This window comes from Sciurus vulgaris (genome assembly GCF_902686455.1).
Source record: "Sciurus vulgaris genome assembly, chromosome: 7".
NCBI lineage: Eukaryota > Metazoa > Chordata > Mammalia > Rodentia > Sciuridae > Sciurus > Sciurus vulgaris.
In genome coordinates, this window is record NC_136467.1 from 54182817 (window position 1) to 54204631 (window position 21815).

Below are 21815 nucleotides of genomic sequence, written 5' to 3' on the forward strand. Positions count from 1 at the left end.
GCATAATTAAAATATAAGAACATTTGTAATTGTTTGGCTTCTTACATATATATAAATGCCTGGTTTGTGTGATTTGAATTTTATAAACTGGATGATATGGGTGACTAAGCAGGGCTCTGAAGTGGTCTGGGTTTGAATTGTTACTTCTGACTGCATACTTTTAGGCAAGTTTTTAAAATTCCTTGTGTCTCATTTCTTCATCTGCACAGTGAGAATTATAATAGTACCTATTCAAGGTTTGCAAAGTCCAAATGATTTAAAACTTACTGGCACATCATACATCCTGTATAAGCTGTTGCTGCTATTGTGTTTTTGTTTTTTTGGGTACTGGGGATTGAACCCAGGGGTGCTATATCCCCAGGCCTTTTTAAAAAATATTTTATTAGTGACAGGGTCTCTGAGTTGCTTAAGTGCCTCGCTAAGTTGCTGAGACTGACTTTGAACCTGTAATCTTCCTGCCTCAACCTCCTGAGCTTCTGGGATGACAGGTGTGTGTCACTGTGCCCGGCTCTGCTACTTTTTTAAAAAAAATATATTAAATATATATTTTTAAATTATATATATTTTTAAATATATAATAAATATATATTTTCTAGTTGTTGATGGACCTTCTTTAATTAATTTATTTATATGTGGCGCTGAGAATTGAACCCAGTGCCTCACACATGCTAGGCAAGTGCTCCACCACTGAGCTACAACCTGAGCCTTCTGCTGGCTTTTTTTTTTTTTTTTTAATATTTACCATCTTAACTTTTATTTTTTTGCATGTGGTGCTGGAGATTGAACCCAGGGCCTTGTGCATGTGAGGCAAGCACTCTATCAACTAAGCTGTGTCCCCAGCTCTGCTATTGTTTTTTGAATGGGATTTTTATATCTTTGGTTTTCAGAAACATATGGGATATTCAAGTAGTTACTTTGTTTTGAACACAGTATGTCATAAGAACTTAGAATATCACAAGCACTGCTTTAGTGGATGAGGACGGTGCAGTCTAGAAGGTTGTGAGAATTAAGAGAAGATAGTATCTGAGGCAGGTAGGGCTGATCAATTTGCCAAATTAGTAATATAATATAAATATCATTTGGGCACTGTGCTCTTTTGCCTGCCATTTAGCCTTGAAAACTGATCTTGTCTCTTCTGGCCAGTTTAGTCTTTTGCTTTGCTTCTTTGAGCCTCCTCATGTAGCTCCCTAAGTTTCTTGGCTAGACGCTATATTTCTCTTGGTTCTTAGTTAATAACTCGAATTAAGTTGCTAATATAAGTCAAAATTTTTTTACATAATATAGAATTTTGTGATTGACAGTATTTTTAATACCTTATTCATTTGATATTCAGTATACATCTGAGAGATAGTGAAGGAATCCTTATTGAACAACTCTGGTTATACTAAGAGATTAAATGCTTGGTGTCACAAAGCAAATAAGTGAACCAGCTTAAAATTTATCTGATTACTTTTTCTCATAGACCAGCTATATTTTAGAGTCTTTTAGCCCTACCACCAGAAAAGAATAAAGTAAAATCCAAGATCTTAATATTTTACCAGATTAAATCCTTAATATTTTATAAGAATGTTATCTGAAAAGCTTTTCATGTTTATTTTTATTTCATAATATTGGAAAGAGGTAGATTTTTCCCTGTACTGCCTAATATGTATTACCTACCCATTTTTTTCTCTTTCTTCTTTCTTCCTCTTCCTCTGCTGGGGATCAATCTCAGGGTCTTGTGTATACTCTGCAAACACTGTATCACTGAACCACATCCCCAGCCCTGCTTATTTCAGCATTACTGTCAGAATTACATCTTGCCATTGGAATACAGTTCTACCTTTACCCTTCTATATTTGTTTCCTTCTAAGTGTGTTTTTTATTGTTTCTCTCCTATATTCCCAATAATTCTGGTTCTAAAAAGACATTTGTCTTGAACTGTAGAACCTTCCATATTACATTTTGTGAAGTATGTTCTTCTACTTGATTTCTTTCATATTTCTCACATGTATTTGCTCTCATGTAGTTTAAAAAATTGATTTGTTACTTTCAGCATTTATAAATTCATACTTTATTGCTCTTTTAATTTTTCTGATAGCGTAAATAATTTCTTTTGGTAAGAATATAAGTTAGTTAAGGCTTAACTTTTGTCCTTTTTGTATAATTAGCTGCATAATATTCAATGAACTGTGCATGTTAGCAATACATTGTTGATTTACTTACTTGTCAAATCTGTAATCTGATTTCCTTGGCAGATATGTAGACTTGTGATAGGCATTTGGCATTTTGTTTTGGGCAGTGTAACTTTAAATCTACATAAACTTCTCTGCCTTTTGCCTCTGCTGTGTTCATAGATTCCAGGAGGGCTTCGTGTTTGGACTTCAAGCGTTGGAGGTAGCAGACTTTTCAGAAGAAGGTAAATCAGAGTGTTGCCTTCTGGTGTCATTGTGTGTGTGTGCTGGGGTGGGCATATGACAGGTGAGAGCTTTTTGTGTCATCACAAAATAATTTGTAATGCTGCATTAAGTGATTCACTTTTCACCAAATTTAAAACCAAGTTAATACCTGTACAATTTTTGTTCATTATTATTACAGTCTGCAAAAATAGAAAACTTTAGATAGAACTGAAGACTCTAAATTTCACTTTCTTTGCCATTAACAAAGAGTAGGAGTGATTAAGAAAAGAGAGCATTAGTATAATGTATAATATGCATTGTGTAATTTTCTCAGACTTGGCTTCATTGTGATTTCTTCCTGGGAACTTGTCCAAGTCATTATTCATATGTTGTATTCTTTCCTGCTGCTCCTTTTACTGAAAGATTGCTTCACAATAAATAGAGAGGCAGCCTAATCCGTGACTCATGACTGGAGGATAGACATTCTTGCTGTAGTTTCCATGTGCCAGAACGTTAGTTTCCAATATGCTAATTACCTCTCTTCCCGAACTTGTTAATATGCTCTTCTCTCAAGTTAGTTCTTGTTTGGGTATAGAAACAAACACATCCCACACACTTGTAAAATGTGTTTTTATAGAGATCTTCTTAATGAGTTACTTTTTAAGAAAATAATATGACTAGAAAACAGAAATTCTGACATACCTTTCCTGGATAATGCTGCTTTGATTAAAGAAAAAGAAAACATTTTGTTATAGATTTTACTTTTTGTGAATTTATACAATCATTTATGAGCTTTTTTAAGTTTATAATTGAATAGAATGTTGTTTTTTTAAAAGATTGATAGTGGTCAACATAATATATCCTAGACATAAAGTTAGTAATATGACTAGTTTTTTGATTGTGCATGAGAATTGGAGGAATTGTTTTCTTCTGTCTTCTAGAAATTATATTTGTTTAGATTATCAAGTAAGTGACTAGATATTATACCTTATATTCAGGATATACTCCTTATTATGTGAAGTTGGATAGTATGTATTTATTGAATCTCTGCTATCTGCCCAACACAGGATCACTCTATTTTGCAGAGTTTTACTATTTCACTTCCTCCTATTCAGAGAAGCCACATTCTTAACTAGAGGAGATAGATGAGTTTCACGTTTATTGGGGTTAGCTACATTTTACCTCCTAAAACCTTTTACCTTTTACTCTTTTCAGCAGCCATTTTAAATTTACTAATAATGCGTTGGAATTTCTTCAATACGTTTTTGTACTTCATTGCCAGGCTCTTTTCGCCATTATTGAATTATGCACACTTATATTAGTTTAGCTAATGTGACTCTGGTATATTTTATTATCACTTGAGAATCTCAATAGATTATCCTTATCAAGATTTCCCATCCAGCCTCCTACCCCTCCTCAGTTTCTTTGAGAAAGATGGGATTAAATGGATGATAATAAAAGTATGTTAAGAATTAATTGATTTTAGTTTTTAGAGCAGTTTCAGTTTTACAGAAAAATTGAGTAGAAAGTAGTTTCCACTTCATCCCCACTAATTCTTTCTCAATTTCCTTATTATTAACTTCTTGCTTTAATGTGATAACATTTGTTACAACTGATGAGCCAGTATCGCATTATTAACCAAAGTTCATAGTTTACATTAGAGTTTACTCTTTTTTTTTTTTTTTTTTTTTTTTGTGGTGCTGGGTATTGAACCCAGGGCCTTGTTCTTGCAAAGCAAGCACTCTACCAACTGAGCTATATCCCCAGCTCTAGAGTTTATACTTTGTGTTGTGTATTTAATGTTTTTTTTTTTTTTTTTTTTTTTTTTTTTTTTTTTTTGACAAGGTATAAGGACATGTACTCGGTATTATCATACATAATAGTTCACTACCCCTAAACTTCCCCTATGCTTTCTCTCTCTTTCATTTCTGGTTCCTTCCCACCAAGCCCCTGACAATCACTAATCTTTTTCTTTCTCTAGAACTTTGTCTTTTCTCGAATAACATATAGTTGGAACTATATTGGAACTGTCTTCCAAAGTGACCTTACCATTTTGCATTCCCCACTATCAGTGAATGAACAATGAATGAATGTCAATGTTTTGGATTTGTCATTCTAGTAAATGTGTAGTGGCTTCTGTCTGTCTCTTCCATTTTGGTGCTGGGGATCAATCCAGGGTGTTTTGCATGCTAAACATATGCTCTACCACTGAGTTATATAGCCAACCCTCACTATTGTTTTTATTTGTAACTATTTAATGATGACATTGAACATATTTTCACTCTATCACTGAACTATATCCTGAACCCTTTTTACTTTTTGAGTATAGGGTCCTGCTAAATTGCCAAGGGTGGCCTTGAACTTGTGATCCTTCTATCTCAGCCTCTGGAGTTGCTGGGAGCTACCACCACACTGGCTTTTGCTCTTTTTTAAATTGGGTTGTCTGTTATTGTTTAGTTTTAAGAGTTTTTTTTTTTTTTTTTGGTATATTTTGAATACCATTCCTTTGTCAGATATTTGTTTTGTAAATATTTTCTCACAGTCTGTAGCTTGTCTTTTTATTTTCTTATGTTTTTCATAGAGCAGAACTTTTTAGCTTTAGTCAAGTCCAGTAGGCCAAATTAAAAAAAATGAATTTAATCTTGCATCTAAAACTCATTAATTGTTAAACTCAAAGTCATCTAGATTTTTTTCTTATGTTGTCTTATAGGAGTTTTATAGCTTTGCATTTTGTATTTAAGTCTGCAATCTATTTTGAGTTAATTTTTGTGAAAGCCATAAGGTCTGTGTCTAAATTTGTTTATTTTTTTGCAGTGCTGAGGATGGAGCCTCCAGCATGCTAGGCAAGTGCTCTATGACAGAGCTATACCCCAGCTAATTCTTTTTTTTTTTTTTTTTTGCATGTATATATGTAGTTGTTCCAGCACCACTTGTTGAAAAAGACTGTCCTTTCTCCGTTGCTGTCTTTTGTTCCTTTGTTAGTGACAAGTTATATTTGTGTGAGTCTATATTTCTGGGCTATTTCTGTTCCAATGATCCGTTTAGTTTTTCTTCTACCAGTGCCATACTGTCTTCATTACTGTAGCCTTATAGTAAGTTTTTATAGGGTAATGTTGGTCTTCTTACTTTGTTTTTCTTCTTTAATATTTCCTTGACTATTTTGAGTGTTCCAAAAGACTGAGTGTTAGACTCAGTTTGTCATTGTCTGCAAAATAACTGGCTGGGATTTGAATTGGGATTGTGTTGAATATATATATATATATATATATATATATATATATATATAAAGTTAGAAGTAAATGATATCTTGTCAATGTTGAGTCTTCATAGTCTTGTACATGGAATATCCTTCCATTTAGATTTTTTTTTTTTTTTTTTTTTTTTGGTGGTACCAGGGATTGAACACTGGGGCACACAACACTGAGCCAAATCCCCAGGTCCCCCCCTGGCCCCCCCCTTTTGTATTTTATTTAGAGACAGGGTCTCACTGAGTTGTTTAGGGCTTCACTATGTTGCTGATGCTGGCTTTGAACTTGCAAGCTGCTGGGATTACAGGCGTGTGCTAGGTCCATTTAGCTCTTTTTTGATTGGAGTTTTATAATTAAAAAAAATGTTTTTTCAGTTGCAGATGGACACAATACCTTTATTTTATTTATTTTTGTGTGGTGCAGAGGCTTAGACACAGGGACTCATGCATGATGAGCAAGCGCTGTACCAGTGAGCCACAACCCAGCCCTATAATTTTACTTATGTGTATCTTATACATATTTTGTAGGTTTTATAGCTAAGTTTTTTGTTCTTTGTATGTAATGTAAATGCATTTTGTTTTAAATTTCCACAGATTATTCTATTCAGTAGTATACACAAAAGCAAAATACTCATAATATCAGATTATAGGATTCCATCTTCTGGCCCTCTTGTCCTTCCCTTCACCTCATCTTCTATGAGAAGATAAATTAAATTTTTGTTTAAAAGTATCTTAAATGGGACTGGGGATATAGCTCAGCTGGTAGAGTGCTTACCTTGCATGCACAAGGCCCTGGGTTCAATCCCCAGTACCCAAACAAACAAACAAAAAAAGTATCTTAAATGATGGGATTTAGGCAGTTTTTCAACATAATACCTTGTGTGTAATGTGCATATTACTTAGTTTCTCTGCTCTTGTTATTGTAACCTTTGTAGTGTTCAGTGTGTGCTATAGTACACATAACTACTTAATTCTGAACTCGTATTGTCAGCCTACATCTTACTAGAAAAGGCAGATGGCCAATGATGTTAGTCATCTAATCAGTCAGTCCATCCAATACTTTGTTGTTAGCTGCAAAGATACTCATAAAAATGATACCACCTCTCTGGTAACTTATTATCCATGTAAGAAATATTAATTTCAAATACTGTTTTCCATTTTTACTGATTCATATATGCCAAAAACTTAGTCCTGCATCCCATTCTGAGCATTCTAATTGAAGTATCTTATTTGTGGGCTTCATCTATAGTCTCTCAAAAAGAGTTTACAATTTTGATGTACATTTATTGAGGCTGTAGTAGGTATTGGACATTTCTAGGCATTTTACATACGTGACCTCATTTATCTTCAAAACATTTATGCAGATTACACATTATTCTTCCCAACTTACAGATGTAAAAACTGATAAAATGAGGGTATAAGAAGCTCATCAGTCATGCAGGCTCTTTTTGAAAAATATTTTCTAGTTGTCAATGGATCTTTTATTTTATTTATTTATATCGGTGCTGAGTATCGAACTCAGGGCCTCATACATACCAGGCAAGCACTCCACCACCAAGCTACAACTCCAGCCCCATGCAAGCTCTTTATATAACACATTGTGAAAAAGTTACCGTAGAAAGTGGTATAAGATGAATGCTGTGTGTATAGTGCAGAGGTATGCTTGGTGAATGCAGAGAAAAGAGGTTTGACTTGGCCTCAGATGTTCACAAAATATCTGGAAAGCTTGAACTGGTCTGATGAATGGGAAGAATAAAGGAGAAGAGAGATGGGGAGATCAGATCAATCAGTGTTGAGAAGACTGAGGGACAAAAACAGTGAGTACTTTCATGACTGACAGTATAAAAATGTCTACTATAGTAGTAAAGTGCAGTAAAACAAATTTAATCTCTTTATTTTGAACAAAGATCCCTCTCTTCTGCTTTTCTCTTCAAGTAATTCTTCTTGATTTGCTTATGAGAGTAGATCACTAGACTGTTGTATAACTTCCAAATTACCAATCCTCAAGCTCATCTTTGTCCTGGATTTGTTAGTAGTACTGAGGGAACAAACCCTGAGGGAAAAATGGAAGATTAAAGGAACCCTATGTTAAGGATTTTCTTAAAATCAAATATGTTTTTTTTTATCTCTTTCCCACGTCTCAGTTGCCTGACTATCCTGAAAATACCCATTAATATGCTAAAAGCTATGAGCTGCAAATGCTTATAGGAAACATTGTTTTCAATGAACTTAATGTTTAGTTGAGAAGATGAGTAAAGTAAAATGATTAGAAACCATTTAGCAATATTAAGCGCCAAATTATGTAATATACATTTTAAATACCATGGAATCATTTTTCTTCAGTGATGTTCTTTAGGGTTCTGTCGTCCCTCCTGTTTTCGTAACTTTTAATTTCACATCTCTATCTATAGGTTTGTCCAAGGGCATTTTAGTCCTCTTTGTTTCCACAGTTCTCTCAACTTCCTCTTATTTAAACTTCCCTGGATTGTTCTTTGTAACTCAGTGAAGGGTATCAGTCACCCTTTTCCTAAGCTAGAAACTGGGAATCATTCTTGCTTTTCTTTCTTTTATTTTTTCACCACATGTTCTTTTGACAGTTTCCTTATTATCTTTCAGATCCACCCTCTTTTTCTTCTGCCACTGTACTAATATAGACTATAATGACTATACACTTAAATTACTTCAAAGACCTCTTAATTAGTCTCCCTGTGCCATTTCCACCCCTCCATACTATCCACAAAAACACAGATTGCTTCAAATCCTTATCTTTGTTTCTCAGGATGACATCTAGTTATCTTAATTTGGATTACCTGTTCTTCTTCTAGCCCTGCTTGTTTCTTTTTCAACTTTATTTTTCTCTACTCTGAATCATCCTTACTGAACTTCAGATGTATATTGTTCTTTTGCTTCTGAACCTTAAAACATACTATTCCCCATTCCTTTTTCTCAGAAGAGGAATGTGAAGAAATGAAACTAATTGCTGTAGTGATTAAAGTGCAGATTTTGGAGTCGGATCACTAACCTGTAAAAACTATCTGCCACTTCACAAGCCTTTGTGATATTCACTACTTTATTAGCTTTGCCATCTAGAGCAAATCATTTACCTTCTCAACTTTCAGTGTCCTTCTCTGTACTTGCATTATACCATCTTGTAGGGATTAAACTAGGTAATATTTGAAGTTCCTAGATCAGTCCCTGACATGTAGTAAGCCTTATAAGTGTAACTGTTGCTAATAACTCTTATACATGCATTGTCATTTTGGATTAGTGTTCCCTTTTGTTTCAAAATTGATTTAATGGTAGAGGAAAAAATATTCTTTTCTACTGTAAGTTGTGAGTTGATTGGCTCATTATTGCTGGTTTTTACCTTTGATCTTAGTTGGGCAGCAGCTTTATCCTCCTAATTCCTTGTTTTTCAGCTTTTTAGTAATTAGAATTTGATTTTTGGATTGATCTTTCTATATAATGGATAATTTGACAAGGTTAGGTTTACCTGAATTTTATATAGACAAATTTATTTGGTCAATCTATATGGAAATTTTTGAAATAATGACTTAAAAATCATAGAAAAATCAGGAAGCATAGATAAACTTAAAGAAGGAAAAAGGATACCTTCATTGTTGATACTTTAGTGCATATATGGTACACTTCCTAATGCACATATTTTATACTACAAAAATGAGTAAATGGTGTTATAATTGCCTTTAAAATATTATAATGAAGGATACTTCATACAACATAATAATAGCTGATAGCTGATTTTTTTGAGTTGATGTTCTGATTTTTGTGCCTTGTTGATTAAGGTTCCAAGCAAAGTCTTCTAAAGGAATTCACTTTTTTCATTCTAGTGTATTTCAGAGACTGTGAACTGTAAAGGTTCAGATGATTTGGGTTCTAAAAAGGATACTCTATTAGCAAAGAGATGGTATCATAGTTGTTAAGATAAACTAGGACAAAACATGCAAAAATTACATTTTATCAGAAAACCTCAGTGGTCTAAGTTTGGTAGGATCTTCAGTGATGAAAAATTAATACATATTTCAAATTTAGAAGTGTTAATTTTGATATCTTCACTATTCTCTTTTTATGGGCATTTATTTTTCATTGATGCTTGTAATGTAATATGGTGATTTCATGGATACTGAAATCTAAAAATGAAACTTGGAGCTGGGTTGGAGGTACACCTCAGGGTAGAGTGTGTGCTAAGCTTAGCCCTGGGTTCTATTCCCATCACCAAAGGTAGTGTGTGTGTGTTTGTTGGGGGGGAACCAAACCTGAGGAATCAAGGTTATTGATTCAGTACTGTTCAGTCTGATAATCTAGTTCTAGCTGATCTGACTGTGCTAGATTTGAGAATAACAAAATATATTTTTCTTTTTCCCTCCAGAAGGAAATAGTTGCTTCTTTTGGTGAATTTTTAGATACAATTACTTTTCCAATAAAAATATTAGTGTAACATTGTCACTGTCATCTTGATTTTATTTTTCAGAAAATGGATCTATATAGATAAAGATATTTTTTGAGATAGGGTCTGGCTATGTTGCCCAGCATAGTCTACAAGTCATTCAAGAAATCTTTCTGCCTATTTCAGAGACTGTGGACTGTAAAGGTTTAGATGATTTGGGTTCTAAAAAGGATACTTACTGTATTAGCAAAGAGATGGTATCATAGTTGTTAAGATAAACTAGGCAGTCACTTCCACTTCTTGCTGCTGAAGTATGTGTTTTAAAAAGGAAGTTTTCCAGATTTTCTTCTTATTGGGAATCATTTTTTAGGTTGATCAAAACTAAAAAAAAATTTCAGTGCAACAGATATTTATGCTACTAATTACAAGGTACTTTGTTAGCATCTACAGAATATTTAGAAATGAATTAAGTCCCCTTCGTCATTTGAGGATGGGGTAAGGGGCGTGGTTCAATTCCAAGTAATTATAATAAAATAGAGTATGGAAGGTCCTTTACAGAGTTTTGAGCAAATTATTTGCTCTACTAGTGATGCGAGTGATGGTCTTGCAAAATGTTATTAGCTCTCAAATCTGATGAATTCTTTTCCATTCTCTTCTATTTCGCTTTGCCTTTTTTTTGACCTTGTGTTTTGATTTTACATTCTCCTACCTGCTGAGGTGATGGGGATCTGAACCCAAGGCTTTGTGTATGCTGAGCAAGTACTCTACCACTGGGCTACATCCCCAATCCCAAATTTCTGGTTATATAAATGGCTTCCTTTATTCCCCCTATCCATACCCAGTGCTGGGTTGCTTTTTCATTTGATGTATTTTCCCACTTACCCTTTAATACTTGTTCCTTGACTTCTGCATACCTTTGTCTTAGTTTTTCCCTCTAACTCTTCTATTGCTGCTTATTTTAATTGTTACCTCCCCCTCAATTTTTAAAATCGTTAAAGCAGAAGAGTTAAACTTCAGACAATGAACAACCATGTACCCTCTGCTTAGATTAACTATTGTTATCTTTATTTGTGTTATATCTCTGAGTATATGAGAAGGTTTATGTTGTTATTGAACCATTTGAAATTAAGTTGCAGATGTCATCTCCAAGTACTTGAATTTATAAGAATAAACATTCTTTATAATCATATTATCCTACATTTGGATATTCAATAGAATAAAAATTAGGAAATAATATTAACCACAATACTAGGAAATAAAATTAACCACAATATCATAATGTTATGTAATATCTAGTCCATATTTAAATCTTCTTAGGTGTCCTACAAATAAACTTTTATAGCTATATTTATTTGAACCACAATCCATTCAAGATTTTTTTTTTTATTGTAAACAAATGGGATACATGTTGTTTCTCTATTTGTACATGGAGTTAAGGCATACTATTTGTGTAATCATAAATTTACATAGGGTAATGTTGTTTGATTCATTCTGTTATTTTTTTTCCCTTTCCATTCAAGATTTTGATGCATAGCCTTTTGTTGTTATATGTTTTGAGTCTCTTGATCTAGATTATCTCCACATCTCTCTTTTCTTATGACTGCCCCCCCGCCCACTTTTTTTCAAGGGGCCAAACCAATTCTAATAGAGTAACCCATATCCAATTTGCTTCTTATGAGTAACAATAGTTACACTCATAAGTGATCAATAACCTTATCCCATTTGCTAATAGGGTTTGGGGCAATAGAAACCCATGGATCCCATCACCTCTGTCTATGGATACTGTGGTCTTTTTACCCTCATGTTCAGGTATAGATAATGATATCATGTGAAAGAGGTTTAAGAGCATTGGCCACCATTTTTCACTCTTTTCTTCTGTTCTTTGTCTTTATGATCACATTTATTTACTTCTACTTTAAAAAATTTTTTTGGTGAACCCAGGAGTGCTTTACCAGTGAGTTACATCCTCTGTCCTTTAAAAAAAAAAGTGTATTTTAAGAGAGGATCTCACTGACTTTCCCATGCTGGCCTTGAATTTGTGATCCTCCTGCCTCAACCTCCCTGAGTGGTTGGGATTATAGGTATACATCACCCTACTCTTATATGTCTTTAACAGTCACTGGTATAATGTTGTCTTCTTTCTAAACTCCATTTCTGTTATTTCCTATCTAGTAGCCAGTTGAGAGTCACCATGTCTTAAATGGATTTCTTTTTTATGTATTTTTAAATTTACGCCTCATGACTATACAAAGTAATTGGGTTCATTTTGACAAAATCGTATATACAAGGAATTTGATTTCAAGTGCCAAGCCTTCCCACCCCCATTCTCCCTCCTCTACTTTATTAAACTTTTTTCTTCATATATATAAAAGTAAAATTCCCTTTGGTATTTTGTATATGAATATAACATGGTTTTATTAAATTCATTTCATTTATCTTCCCCTTTATCTTCCTTCCTCCTCCTTGTTCTCCATCTTCTACTCCACTGAGCTTCCCTGTATCTTTATGGTCTCTAATATCCTCCCTACCTTCTTTCCTTTATTTTGTTCTAACTTTCACATATGAGAGAAAACATTCCACCTTTGATTTTCTGAGTCTGACTTATTTCACTTAGCTTGATTTTCTCCATTTACATCCATTTACAGGCAAATGCCATTATTTCTTTCTTCTTTATGACTGAGTAAAACTCCACTGTGTATATACATCACATATTCTTAATTCATTCATCTATTGACAGGCATCTGGGTTGATTCCATAATTTGGGGATTGTGAGTTGTGCTGCTATAAACATTGAAGTACTGTGTCACTCTCATAGGTTAGATCTTTTGGAAAAACACCAACGAATGGGATAGCTGGGTCATATGTTTCTATTCCTAGTTTTTTTAGGACTCTCCACACTGCTTTCCAGAGTGGTTATACTAATTTGCAGCCACACCAACAATGTGAGAGTGTACCTTTACCCCACATCTTTGCCAGAATTTATTATTATTTGTGTTCTTGAAAATTGCCATTCTGACTAGAGTGAGAGGAAATCTTAGTATACTTTTTTTTTTTTTTTTATTTTTTTTTTTATTTTCTTTTTTTTTTTTTTTTTTTTAAAAGCAAATGACAAAGACCCAGTTTACCAGCTTTTTTAAACCTAAGCTTAACATTACATATTTAAACAATTGTCAAAACTTTACTAAGTTGCCAGCATTCATGCACAACTAGAAAACATCCTTAAGTTTATATTAAACCAGAAATGTATTACCATTAATGCATTAATATCTTTCATTACTAAATACTGGGGGGGGGGGGGAGGAGGAACAAATTATTTCTACAGGAGATTCATCCTGGCAATGTTAGCTCACAGCAGGCTGACACTACTTGGCTCACATGTCAAACACAATGGAAAGCAGATCCATGCTGGTGTTAGAATACAATCTTGTCCTAGCACTACTCAAAGTCAAGGCTCACCTTGGATTACGTTTAATAAAAAAGCAAAGTGCATACAGAGATTACAACAATTTTAAAGACAAAAAAAAAAAAAATGGTCCTATTGTGTGGTCCCAACAATAAACTCAAAAGTCTATGACAAATAGGGGCTCCGATGAGCTGTTTATAAATACTTTAGATTAGGTACAATTATACTGAAAGTCGAGTTCGTCTGAAATCTTCAAAAAAATGTTCCTGTTAATCCTCAAATGGTGCTTGTTATACTTTAACATTTCTGTTAAATGCGTGCGTTGAATTACTTGTTATCCAAGCGTAGCAGCTGCTCCTTACCATTTATTGTTAAAGACTTTAACTGGCCGTCTTCTTCAACTTCTACTCTTTCTTGACCATTCTCGACAATTCTTTTTGTAGTGATTTTTCTGCCATTTACTATTTTGGTAGAAGTTGATATAGATTTGAAGTTACCCATCCCGCTGCCGCCAAATGATGTAGAAGAGAATGAAGTAAGGCCACCGTGACCTAGTGACCCAAATGAAGTAAATCCTCCAAATGATGGAAATCCACTGAAAGCAGAGAAAAATGAGCCTGCACCTCGGTTTCTGCTTCCTCGGGGACCCCTTCGGTTCCCAAAAAAGTCTTCAAATGGGTCTTCAAAGAAGTCGAACGAAAACGGGTCCCTTCCACCAAAAAATTCCCTGAAGACATCATCTGGGTTCCGGAACGTGAAGCCAAACTCAAAAGGACTGTCAAAATGACTTCCACCTCCACCTCCACCATTTAAGCCTTCTTTGCCATACTTGTCATAGATGTCCCGTTTTTTAGCATCTGATAACACCTCATACGCCTCAGCTACTTGTTTGAATTTTCTCTCTGCTTCTTCTTTATTCTCAGGATTTTTGTCTGGATGCCATTTTAGTGCCAGTTTCCAATATGCCTTTTTGATATCCTCGGGAGAGGCGTGTCTCTGCACGCCTAGAACTTCATAGTAATCCACCATGTTTTAACAGATTGTTGGAACAAGTCCGAGGACGCGGCGGACGGGACGGGGCGGGCGGCCGGGTGCTCGCGGTCCGGCACGGCTGCGCTGGTGGCGGCGGCAGCCTTAGTATACTTTTTAAAATTATTTTTTGTTTTAATTAGTTGCACATGACGATAGAATGCACTTTGACACATCTTATATAGATGGAGTATAATTTTTCATTCTTTTCGTTGTACATGATGTAGAATTCCACCAGTCATATAGTTATATGTGTATATAGGGTAATAATGTCTGATTCATTCACTATCCTTCTTACCCCCCCTTCACTCCCCTCTACCTAATCTAAAGTACCTCTGTTATTCCCTAGCCACCCCACCCCCCCTTATTGTGAATTAGCATCAGCATATCAGAGAAAACATTTGGCTCTGGTTTTTTGGGATTGGTTTATTTTGCTTAACTGATATTCTCCAGCTCCATCGATTTACCAGCAAATGCCATAATTTCATTCTTCTTTAAGGCTGAGTAATATTCCATTGTGTATATGTACCACATTTTCTTTGTCTATTCATCTGTTGAAGGGCACCTAGGTTGGTTCCATAGTTTAGCAATAGTGAGTTGAGCAGCTATAAACATTGATGTGACTGTGTCACTGTAGTATGCTGATTTTAAGTCCTTTGGATATAAACCTAGGAGTGGGATAGCTGGGTCAAATGGTTTTTATTCCAGGTTTTCTGAGGAATCTCCATACTGCTTTCCAAAATGGTTGTACCGGTTTGCATTCCCACCAGCAATGTATGAGTGTGACTTTTGCCTCACATCCTTGCCAACATTTATTGTTGTTTGTATTCTTGATAATTGCCATTCTGACTGGAGTGAGATGAAATCTTAGTTTTATTTGCATTTATTCATGTATTTGTTGATCGATTGTATTTCTTTCATATACTTGTTGGCCACCTGTGTTTCTTCTTTTGAGAAATTTGTGTTTAGTTCCTTAGGTTTTTGAGTTCTTTATATATTCTGGATATGTCTGAGGAATAGCTGGCAAAGATTTTTCTCCCATTTCATAGGCTCTCTCTTCACTCTTTTAATCATTTCCTTTGCTGTGTAGAAGGTTTTTAATTTGATGGCATCCTACTTATTCTTGGTTTTATTTCTTGGTGTAGGGATCTTTTTGAGGAAGTTGGTGCCTGCACCTATATGATGAAGTGTTGACCCTGTGTTTTCTTATCTAATTTCTAAGTCTTTGATCCATTTTTATTTGACTTTTTGTGCAGCATTAAAGATAGGAATCAAAATTTATTCTTCTATAAATGCATATCCAGTTTTCCCAGCACCATTTGTTAAATAGGTTGTATTTTTTGGCACCTTTGTCAAGTATCAGATGGCTGCATAAATTTGGGTTTGTTTGTTTTATTTAATTCCATCGGTTTTCATGTCTCTCTTGATGCCAGTACCATGCAGTTTTTGTTACTATAGCTCTGTAGTATAATTTGAGTTTGGGTATTATGATCCCTCCTGCATCACTTTTCTTGTTCAGAATTGCTTTGGCTATTTTGGGTCTTTTCTTCCAAATGAAGTTTAGGACTGTTTTTTTTTTTTTTTTTCTTTATTTTTTTCCCTAGTTCTTTGAAGAATGTTATAGGTATTTTGATGAGGACAAATTGAATGTGTTTATTGCTTTAAGTAGTAGGGCCATTTTGACTATATTAATTCTGCTTAACCAAGAACTTGGGAGGTATTGCCATCTTCTAAGGTCCTCTTCAATTTCTTTCTTCAGTGTTCTATGGTTTTCATAATAGAAATCTTTCACCTCCTTGGTTAGATTAATTCCCAGGTATTTATTTATTTATTAGGCTATTGTAAAAGGGGGTGGTTTTCCTGATTTCTTTCTTATCTGAATCACTGTTGAACTATAGACAACTATTGATTTATGAGTATTGATCTTATATCCTGCTACTTTGCTAAATTCATTTATCACTTCTAGAAGTCTTCTGGTGAGAGTTTTGGTGTCTTTCATTTATAGGGTTCTGTCATCAGCAAACATGATAGTTTGACTTCTTTTCCAATTTGTATCCATTTAATTTTCTTCTATTGCCTGATTGTCCTGGCTAGAATTTTGGGAAACTATCTGCAAACTGGCTTAGTATATCCCTCCACTTCCCTGTCTACCGGCTCCCCTCCCCCGAACGACATAATTTTTTTGGGGTAAGTGACCTTAATTTCACTGAGATAATACCCTGCAAAACTTAGTCATCTTAAGGTGTTCAGCTGGCTCTCTGCCATAGAAACATGTAAGGTACACATGTACATTAACATTGGTTTGTCAGATATTTTTCAAATGTCTACAATGTGACTAAATTTATTTGACCATAGTAGATTATTCCATTTCTGGAATGTGCCTTGAATTCATTCCTTCCACTCCTACTACATAGCCTTTAATTTTTGATCCTCATTTTTGGTTCTCATCAACCCTCCCTAAACCTTTACAGTGGTTCCCTCTGATCCATCCTGCGTACTATCTGCTTATCAAGAGTATCTGTTTAATTGTATGTTTCTCTTGTGGCTTCCTGTTATATGGGAAAAATGCCAATTTGTCAGCATTCCACACAAAACTATGCTTATTTTCTTTGCTCTTTTCTCCATCCTTGTGTTCTAGCTATACTTGTCTTCTGCCTGTTTTTTGAGTATAGCATAGGTTTTAATCTTAAGACTTTGTACATATCTGTCCTGTCCCCTCTTCTTTGTTTAAGAAATTCTGCTCATCTCTTAAGTTCCACTTGGATATTTTCTTTGAAAATTATTTATCCGATAGCCCTTTCTTTCTACACCCTCCACCATAACTAAGCCCTTCTCTCCATTTTTTAATCTGATGTACTCTGTGTGTGTGTGTGTGTGTGTGTGTGTGTGTGTGTGTGTGTATATATATATAGCACCTATCAGAGTACCCCTTTATTGTGTGTGTCGCTGTGTAAAGATTCATAAGGGAGTCAGCCTCCTTCTTTCTCCTGATCTCAGAGCCCAGCACCAGTGCTTGGCACACAGTGTGTGCTGAGTAAAATGTGTCTGAAATAAATGTCTGACTTCTCTTGTTGTATCACCGTCTATAGCAAGTAGGTCTGATTTGAGATTCATGAATTCTCGAAGTTAGATATTTTATATAAAAATTTGGTTTATACTAAATATTTTCTAATGATTTATATACTGTTAAAAATAAATCCTTATTTGTTTCAAGTTTAATGCTTGGGATGCCCAAAGTCTTAAGTATTAGTGCAAATAAATTTATTGTAATCGCATTTATTTATGAGAATTAAGAATTTGACATTTTTAGAATAAAAATGAAAAATCATTGATAATTTGTAATGTGGTTACCAATACAGTGTTAAATTTGGTATTTTAGAATTACATTGATGATTCAAATTGTTTTTGACTGAAAAGTAAGAAGTTTGGGGAAATACCAGCATATCCTAATAAGATTGAAGTGTTATTGAACCACTGATGAGATACATTGATATATGAATTCAATTCAGTGATTTGTTTTTCTTTAAAATGAATTTTAGCTCTCCAGTCAATATATGGTTGTATATAGTAGCACACACCTGTAATCTCAATGTCTTGGGAGACTGAGGCAAGAGGATTGCAAATTTGAGGTCAGCCTGGTCAATTTAGTGAGACCCTGCCCCCAAATAAAAAGGATTGGTGATGTAATTCAGTGATAAAAGTGTCCCTGGGTTCAATCCCCCTACCCAAAATAAATAAAAATTTAAAAGATGGTTGCATAAAAATGTTACCATTTCTGTGGTTAATGGTGTTATTAACCTTTAGACAAAATGGAAACTTCACCCATCTTCAAAGCCATTCTTTCTTTCACATACAGAAGACTCAGAAAGGTCCTTTCTGGTAGGGGGGTGTGACCCAGCGATGCTTTACCACTGAGCTACATTCCTAGCTTTTTATTTTTTATTTTGAGACAGGGTATTGCTGAGGAATTTATGATCCTCCTGTGTCAGCCTCCTGAGTTGCTGGGATTGTATACTGGGATTATAGGAATGCACCACCATGTCCAGCTCCAGAAATTTCTTTTTAATCCATTATTTCGTCTCCTCTGCCACTATCGTAAATTAACCTTTCTTCTTTTTTTATCTGGACATGTGATTCAACCTATCAAATATTTAACTCTGCTACCAGTTTTTCTCTGTAATTATTACCAGTTATTTTTTCTGAACAGGAATTTTGTGAATATGTCTTCTCAGTTTTAAAAACCTTTGACTTCACACTATTTACAGAAGTACAAACTTTTTTATTTTTTCCAGAGCTCTCATGATTCCTTTCCTTTCTTTACTTTTCGGACCTCCAGTCTTACTGAATACCAGCTCTTTCCTGAATATGTTGCTGTTTTTCTTATATCATGGGTATGTGCCTGGAATCTTCTGACCCTCATCTCTTTTTTGCCTGAGGAACCCCTCCCTTAAAAGCATGACTTATGGAGTTACCTTTCTTAAAGCTCAAAAGGAATTATTTGTTATCTCTATTCCTGCTTGCACCTCTCTTGTGGGTAGAGAGCATATCAGCATATCATTAATACTTGTTTGTATTTCTTATTTACTCAGAATTTCTTTCCAGTTGGATTATGAGCTCCCTCATATCTAGGGTCATCACTCTCCAATTTTGTTTATCCCTAGAGTTTGGCACAGTATTGGGGACACACAAAATGAACTCAGTAGTTTGTTAATTGGTATAAAGTAATGAGGCTCTTCTCTTTCCATTAGAAACAAAAAAGGATTTTAATCCTTTTAGTTTGCAGACAAATTCCCCCCCCCCCCTTTCTCTCTTTCTCGGATTGTTTTCATTTAAGGTAATAATTTCTACTTTGTGCAGATATAAATATGTGCTTCTTATTTTTCTGTTGTCTTTAGAATTGTTTGCATCAAGAATTTTCTAGAACATACTGTCTCAGATGGAAAACCTAATAGAATCACAGTCTTTGCTTTATTTTTGTTTTTTTTCATTGTGATTACAGGGTGAAGTTTGCATGGTATTGATTCACATTATGGAGAAATAGGACATATGCCTTAAATTTTAAAAATTCTGTATAGTATATATCTGTTTTTATTACAAATATATACGTATATACATGTGTCTATATATATTTTTTATCCTGTGAATTTATTTATTAAATTTATTATTTTTAGGATGCCTTTTCTGTAGTCATGCTATTTAATGAACATTAAAATGTAGAAAGCAATTTCCCTAAAACTGGATTCACTTTGTCTTTTCTTGTTTTTTAGAAATAAAATAGTGGGAGAACTAAGCTGCCCTCTGAAAACCAGGCTGTCATAGGCAGGGCAGGACGGGTTTGCTGCTTTTCAACACTGTCATTTAAAAGAAAACATTGTACTTTTATGATACTTAATATTACATGTACCGAAACATCCAAGCTGTGGGGTATGAATTACTACAACCACATGAAGGAACTCCTAGAAAAGGACACTGACATTGGATGAGAGCTGCAAAGCTTCCCTGCCCCAAGTGCCTTAGTCATTGAAATATGTCTGGACATTGTGGTAAAGGGGACACATCCTTAGTCTTTATACCAAAGTATTAGCGAAACTGGCGTTAACATGATTCATTCAGGAGATGTTTCTACTAGGAGTTCCATACGCCCTCTGGGACCTTGCTATTTCATACGGTGAATTTCAGAGGTGCCACATCACTATTTACCATCTGGCAGTGTACAAAAGAGAAATAGTAATGATATATGTACTTTATTTCATTCTCCATTTAAAAGCTGCAGAACTTAAAATTGCAGATTTTTGAGTATTAATTTAACAGATGGAAGTTATATTTAAACTTATTAAGTGAAATAATTACTGGGTTTATTTCTTGTTCCTGTCCCTATAATTCAGAGTAAGAGGCCTATTCTTCAGTCTGTTCTGCTCAAGCTTTCAGATTCCTTTGACAGTCTGGATGTGAAATTCAAAAGCCATTAATGTGATGTGTTAATTTTGCACTTTTTGACTTACTGCAAAAAAAAATCTTATAGTTTCCATAGCAACGCTAACCTATCCAGATTGTGTAATATTCTTTACAGTATTAAAAATAAAACTATGCAATTACATGAGCTTCTGGAGCACTTCATTTAGGGAAACTGGGAATTGAAATATTTCTGTTGAAAAATGGGATCACTTGTGAAAAATTTGTCAGAAAGCTTTTATAATTTTTGTTTCAAGAACTTATTTAATTTACTTAATAATAGTTATCTGGTATTTAATTTACTTGTTAAATGTATAATATGTACATTGTAAGCATTGTGTCAGAGCATCTCTGGCACATGTGCTTTCATACATGTACCCATACATACATTTATGTGGTAGAAGTGGACACTGGCTTTCATTACATTTGGTTACATGCTGTTAATGCTTTTTAGTGACTTATGAGTGTTGTGAAGAAATAGGAATCAGTATGGAGAAAAAGGGAAAAAAAATGATCACTTAAGCTTTCCCTGATTTTTAACTTTGCTCTTTAAAACATGCCTAAGCTCTCACTTTGAAGAGATTATTCTAGTAGGTGATTATTTCTAGAATATCAAATTATTTTGATTCCTCCATTCTAATTTAAAAGACAATATTACATTAGCACTTGAGTTGACTTAACTTCCTATATCTTAACACAATTGTTTTAAATTTTTTGTATTATCTTCAACATATGTATAGATGTATATATATTTCTACATAGCATAAATTGTGCATTTTCTTAGTGATGTATGGTAGACATTTCCATGTTTCTAATGACAGCTATCATTTTAATAATGCATCACAGTCCATTTTTTTTTTTTTTTTTTTTTTTTTTTTTGTACTGGGGATTGAACCCAGGACCTCTTAACCACTGAGGTTCATCTCCAGCCATTTTTATTTTTTATTTTGAGATTGGGTTTTGATGAATTTCTTAGACCCTCAGTCTCCTGAGTTACTGGGATTACAGGCATGTGCCACCACACCTGGCTACAGTCCGTCCTTTTGACATATCTGTTTTATTTTCTGTTAAAATGCTGCTTATTTGCTGAATGGCATGTCTTGGAAGAAAAATGTCAATAATTTTCAAGTTGATTTAGAGAGAAAGAAATCATAATTTTATTATTTCTTATACAATGAAATCATTTGCCCAAAACATAGATGATTGTGAATAATCTTTAGAAAGGCATGAAAAAAAGATGTTTTAAAAGCATGCTAGGTTTTTAAGGCATCTCAAACTGCTTTATCTGCCAGCAGTCACAGAATGGTGAAGAGGAAGAATAGTTAAGTAGGACAGATGTGGCATTATTTCAGCATGTTAATGCATCCATCATGTCCTGATGATACCTTGCTGAAGCTCTAA

At 34.3% G+C, this 21815-nt stretch overlaps 2 protein-coding genes across 2 annotated transcripts in view; one reads left to right on the forward strand and one right to left on the reverse strand.

The window, feature by feature from the left end:
• CDK19 (cyclin dependent kinase 19) overlaps positions 1–21815 on the forward strand; it is a 155243-nt gene that overhangs the window by 21920 nt on the left and 111508 nt on the right.
• On the reverse strand, positions 13101–14561 carry LOC306666868 (dnaJ homolog subfamily B member 6-like). The gene has a single exon (XM_079149172.1). The coding sequence runs from the start codon at positions 14460–14462 to the stop codon at positions 13761–13763; it is 702 nt and encodes a 233-aa protein (XP_079005298.1). The 5' UTR covers positions 14463–14561; the 3' UTR covers positions 13101–13760.

Coding starts and splice junctions, on each gene's coding strand:
- LOC306666868 (XM_079149172.1), bottom strand. CDS start 14,462: ATGGTGGATTACTATGAAGTTCTAGGCGTGCAGAGACACGCCTCTCCC.